This window comes from Penaeus japonicus, unplaced genomic scaffold, assembly GCF_977035675.1.
Source record: "Penaeus japonicus unplaced genomic scaffold, GWHDUDI00000001_assembly GWHDUDI00000004, whole genome shotgun sequence".
NCBI classification, from domain to species: Eukaryota; Metazoa; Arthropoda; class Malacostraca; order Decapoda; family Penaeidae; genus Penaeus; species Penaeus japonicus.
The window spans coordinates 30,973,127-30,975,400 of NW_028234406.1; the positions used below are offsets into that span (position 1 = coordinate 30,973,127).

Consider the following 2,274-nt stretch of genomic DNA (forward strand, 5'->3'; position numbering starts at 1 on the left):
AAGAGTGTGAATTCTGAAAGTGACGCACATAGACGCCCACAACATCAAATTAAAGGAAATCAGACTTCACGAAACCAAACACACAATCAACACCGAATGAAGCAGACTCATCACTTCAAAGCACAGCAGGAACAGAGACGTAACACAAAACCAGGCACGACACGACAAGAACATCAAAGTAATCAACATTCCAGGAACGAAGTGAAGTGCCAACTGTGTCATCGTCAAGGACATTCTAAGGATCAGTGCCCAAAACAACAATTTTGCGATTATTGCAATAAAAGGTACCACACCTCAGACCGTTGTCGCGAGAGAATCGCTGACAAACGCAACCAAGAGTTGATTAGCGCTGTCCGGCTTAGTGGACAGGAGACTTTGTCTGCAGTACAATCGGCCCAAATACATCAGTTCAATACCTGGCAACAGCGAGTTCTTCCTCAAGAACACGTTGGTATATATTATCCCTACCAAAACTACAACAACACCCAGTTACATCCCCACCATAGTGTGAAAGTACATCCACAAGTATACTTTCAAAATGTGGCCCAACAACAGAGACATGCAACGTAGCATGATTAAAATAATATCAGCAAATATAAGAGGCTTCCATACTAACGTAGGAGAACTCACCCACCAGTTTGTGATAAAAAATAATGCTGATATTGTCTTTGTTGTAGAAACATTTTTAGACGACAAAGTTGCCCCTAACTATGCAAAGATTCCTGGCTTTTCGAACTGGGCAAGAAAAGATCGCAACACGCAGGGCGGTGGGGTAGCCCTATGTTACAGAGAAAACCTTCAACTCCAGATAATCGACTGTGACATACCCGAAATTCTGGAGATATTGTTATTTAAAATTATTGATGCACAAGGACACGGAACACTATGCCTTGGTTGTTACCGTCCTCCATCTCAAGGGCCAGTGCTCATAAATTTTTTAATGGAAAACCTTGATAGACTAATGACTAGCAATAACTGTCAGCATGTATTAGTCATCGGAGACCTGAACCAAAACAGAATACAAACTGCCTTCGACACCTTACTGGCGGTATATGACTTAAACAATTATGTAGATTTCCCCACCCATCAATCAGGATCATCACTTGATCCGGTGGTCACCGACTTACCTCCACACCTAATAAGCTGTGCACCTTTGGGGTATGTTGGCTCCTCTGATCACTTGGCAGTACTGACCAAGATCAAGATGAAGAAGGTCAGGGAGGAGAATTGCACTCGCACACTATGGAAGTGGGATTCTGCAAATTGGACTGCCATAAAAACATCTCTGGCACGATTAAACTGGGACCATGTTATCCAAGGAAGTGTCAATCACCAAGTCATAAGCTTTAATGAAACAGAGTTTAATTGAAGAGTTTGTGCCCCATACAACACAGACCACAAAACCATCCGACCAGCCATGGTTTGGACAGCGATGCAAAGAAATATAAAGCTTGGCGAAAGTATAAACGGAGACCAACACACAGAAACAAGCTTTTACATAAAAATGCTACAAAGCACATGGAAAATACTCAGAAATGGGCTATTGCCATGTGGGAAAGAAACACAAAACAGAAACTAGAAGAAGGGTATATCGGCAGCAAATTATGGTGGAACATCATCAAAGATAAGCAAGGAGACTTAAGAGACAGTACTATTCCCCCACTCATGGCCCAGAATGGTAAAATGGCAATAAATACTGAAGACAAAATAAATCTCCTTGCTCAACATTTTGCAGACAAGATGAAACTTTCCAACAATCAACAACAAACAATAAAATTGCCACAAATGGCACGGGACGAAATGCCAACTATAAGGACATCTCAATCGGAAGTTTACAATTTATTGATTGGTCTTGACGAAAAGAAGGCTGTAGGGCCTGACGGGATTAGTCCTCGACTCCTTCGAAAATGTGCCAAGGAGATCTCGCTGCCACTTACCAGGATCTATAACAACTGCCTCTCAGCAAAAGAATGGCCACATATATGGAAAACCAGTAATGTTATTCCAATACATAAAAAAGGAAGCAAGTCGGAAGTTAAAAAATTATCGACCTGTGTCTTTGCTGTCATCAGTAAGCAAAGTCCTAGAAAAGATAATATCGTCCCGTATATCGGATCACCTAAGACGGAATCACCTCTTGTGCTCACGCCAATTTGGATTCCGGAAACAACGTTCAGCTGCAGACCTCCACCTACTCATGTCATCAGACTGGAGCCGCGCCCTAGATACGGGTCGCCATACTGCCATTATTGCTCTAGACATTGAAGGAGCATT

The 2,274-nt window shown here is 42.3% G+C and overlaps 1 protein-coding gene across 1 annotated transcript in view; it reads left to right on the forward strand.

The window, feature by feature from the left end:
- Positions 1-571: 571 nt before the first annotated feature.
- Positions 572-2,274, forward strand: part of LOC147471995 (uncharacterized) — a 2,157-nt gene continuing 454 nt past the window's right edge. Inside the window, exons 1-3 of the mRNA XM_086535817.1 lie at positions 572-1,248; positions 1,395-2,071; positions 2,178-2,274. The exon at positions 2,178-2,274 is cut by the window's right edge and continues 454 nt beyond it. Of these exons, the coding sequence (XP_086391943.1) occupies positions 572-1,248; positions 1,395-2,071; positions 2,178-2,274 (1,451 nt within the window). The remainder of the gene's footprint in view (positions 1,249-1,394; positions 2,072-2,177) is intronic.